Genomic DNA, 2,956 nt, shown 5'->3' with positions numbered 1-2,956 from the left:
TTATTTTTACATGTAATCAACTATCAGCTAACATCTATTTTATCAAATAGTTCATCTAATGTTATCAACTAGTCAAACTTACTAACCTAATCAACTAACAACTATAAGATAACAACTATTTACCACACACTCCCTTTATAAGACGGATTTCACTGTAAATGTTTTGACAAAAATCAACATTTTCCATACGTGGGACACACGTGATACCTACCCAACAAAACATTTATCTGCTATTCTTTCCCCTCACGCACGTAACCAAACATGTTACATCATTCAACAATCTTCTTCCTCTCAAAAAATGTTTTTTTTTTCAACTTTTTGTTTTGTTATTTGTTAATTGTTATATATGTATTTGGTTGTTTCTTCGGTTATGGTAGCTCTACATTTTAGACACATTTTTTAGAGTGACTTTAGGTTATCTTGTCCCCTCTCCTTTCTCTCTTTTTTCTTCAATTCCCGTCTTCTTTCACTTTCTCTGCATTCATATCCACTAGATTTAGTTTGGAGCTTTTTAATTTTCTTCTGGTCTTTCAATACCAAGTGGACCAAAAAAATAAAAAAAAAAATAAAAAATTGTTTTGATATTATCTATATACATTATCTTTGGATGTTGTTTATGGCTGGTTTAGACTTGAGCGCTGCTTCTCACTACGATCATCAACTTAACCTCTCGGAGTTCAATCGGCAAAGGCTCCCCCTTCACGAGAATGACGATGAAGTTAACGACGGCAACCATTTTTCCGGCGACCACCGCCGTGGCGGTGGCAGTCTTGACTCACTACCCAACAACTCTGATCCCGGCGATATCGGGACTCGCAGGTATCTATATATCACTCCCACTTATTTTCACTTTAGATTCCTGTTATTTTGCCATGGCAATGGACGAGCTTAGTTCATTGGTTCAGTAAATACTATTTTGGAGAAGAGACCAAGGCATGGCAATCTCTTGTGCTGATCCATTGAATTACATTAATTTATATTCTTCTAAATGCTTTGTCAGTGTCGGGATGGGAATTCAATTTTTAGGAGAAGATAAATGGCAATGGAATTTACTAATTCTTTTTAAAAATTTTGGAGATGAAATGCTAAATTATAAAATAATTTTTTTTTAAATGTGATTATTCTTACTTTTTTTAATTTAAAAAATAAAAAATAAAAAATTAGAGAAATGAAAATACACGAATTAAAGTAAACATAGGGTCTAATTTCATTTAATTTCTTGTACCTAGCTAACTGCATAATTTTTATAGTTAATTTCAATTTTGATTATTTGATTATTACAGTTTTTACTTTTAATTTTAAAATTTAAAATTGATTAAGTTTGTTCCAATTCCCAACTATTAAAATTGAAATTGACCATCTCTTTAATATAAATTTTGTATACTAATACTAAACTAAACCTGTGGAGACTCCTATTTTAGCTTAATCCTTAGAGATATTAAACATCTATTGAGTGAACTATCTCATGTGTTTATCACTTTTGTAAAACGATTAGCGAATCAGGTTGCGCATTTGTTAGCTAAACCATCTGTTTCTCTGGTTGCTCGGAGTGGTCTTCTAAGCCACCCTCTATCATTTGTAATGCTTTGTCTCCGAACTTAATCTAATGTTATATTTTCTTCAAAAAAAATTGCTAAACATAATTTTATGAAAAATTGGATTAAAAACAACTTCAGTCAAACCTCTTTAACCAAATCAGACACACAAAATGAGACCGAATGATCAAGAATCAAATTTAATTGATTTAAATTCAAAGACAAGAGTATAATTTAAAAAATGCAATAAAATTTACTCTAATTTTGTCTATAATTATCAACTATACTGGCAGGCCACGAGGGCGGCCGCCGGGGTCGAAGAACAAGCCAAAGCCGCCGGTGATTATCGCAAGGGAGAGCGCAAACACCCTCAGAGCTCACATCTTAGAAATAGGCAACGGCTGCGACGTCTTCGACTGCGTCGCCACCTACGCGCGGCGGCGCCAGCGCGGGATATGCGTGATGAGCGGCAGCGGCACCGTGACGGACGTGACCCTGCGCCAGTCGGCGGCCGCCGGGACGGTAGTCACGCTGCACGGCCGGTTCGAGATCCTGTCGCTGTCGGGGTCGTTCCTGCCGCCTCCAGCTCCGCCGGGCGCCACCAGCCTGACGATATACTTGGCCGGCGAGCAAGGGCAGGTGGTCGGCGGCAACGTGGTGGGGGAGTTGATGACGGCCGGCCCGGTCATACTCATGGCCGCTTCGTTCACTAATGTTGCGTATGAGAGGTTGCCGATGGAGGAGGAGGAGGAAGAGGAGGCGCCGCTTAGCGACGGCGGCGGAAGCGGAAGCGGCGGCGGAGTGGACAATAATAATAACCATTTTCCGGAGCCGTCTCCTGGGTTTCCGTTCTTCAATATGCCTACCTTTTGCTTTGGAGTTTAATAAACTTTTCAATTTTAGCATTTTTTTTTAAGGGATCTTTGTTATATAAAAAGGAATCTGCATATTTGTTTGTGCTAATTAAGTAATGATGATCATTTTTCTTCACTTCTTTTTTTTTTTTTTTTAAACAAATTACTACCTTTTTGTTTGGGTTTTTTTCTGGATGTTTTTTTGGTTGATTTTTTGTATTTAATAATATAAAGTGACTCTGTTATCTCAATATTTAATTTTCAATTAATTTTATGGGGGCCGGTCTTTCACCATATGCCAAATATGTAATATTTAATTTCAGTGAGAATGTAATAATATTTTTTTTTTTTTTTTTTTTGTGGGAACCAACCTAGATTGTCCAGGTAAATTATATCAATACTAGTTTTTATATGCGTTTTGGGCAAATGGAATAATGACAATGATTATTTTTAAATAAGTATTTCAAAGTATATTAATGTAATATTATATAGAAAATGTTCATGCGTAGGTAAATAAATGTTGAATTTGTTTATTTAAATTAGTAATTTAAAATATATAAATGCAAG

At 35.9% G+C, this 2,956-nt stretch overlaps 1 protein-coding gene across 1 annotated transcript; it reads left to right on the top strand.

Moving 5' to 3' along the window:
* Nucleotides 1-380: 380 nt before the first annotated feature.
* Nucleotides 381-2,525, top strand: LOC109176684 (AT-hook motif nuclear-localized protein 23-like). The gene is made up of 2 exons (XM_019326091.1): nt 381-819; nt 1,829-2,525. The coding sequence occupies exons 1-2, from the start codon at nt 608-610 to the stop codon at nt 2,418-2,420; spliced, it is 804 nt and encodes a 267-aa protein (XP_019181636.1). The 5' UTR covers nt 381-607; the 3' UTR covers nt 2,421-2,525.
* The last annotated feature ends 431 nt before the right edge of the window (nt 2,526-2,956 follow it).

This window comes from Ipomoea nil, unplaced genomic scaffold (assembly GCF_001879475.1).
Source record: "Ipomoea nil cultivar Tokyo-kokei standard unplaced genomic scaffold, Asagao_1.1 scaffold0728, whole genome shotgun sequence".
Classification (NCBI taxonomy): Eukaryota; Viridiplantae; Streptophyta; class Magnoliopsida; order Solanales; family Convolvulaceae; genus Ipomoea; species Ipomoea nil.
The sequence above is the reverse complement of the archived record's forward strand: the minus strand, read 5'-3'. Positions and strand labels throughout refer to the sequence as shown.

Coding starts and splice junctions, on each gene's coding strand:
- LOC109176684 (XM_019326091.1), top strand. CDS start 608: ATGTTGTTTATGGCTGGTTTAGACTTGAGCGCTGCTTCTCACTACGAT. Junction 820..1,828: donor GGCGATATCGGGACTCGCAG/GTATCTATATAT, acceptor CTATACTGGCAG/GCCACGAGGGCGGCCGCCGG.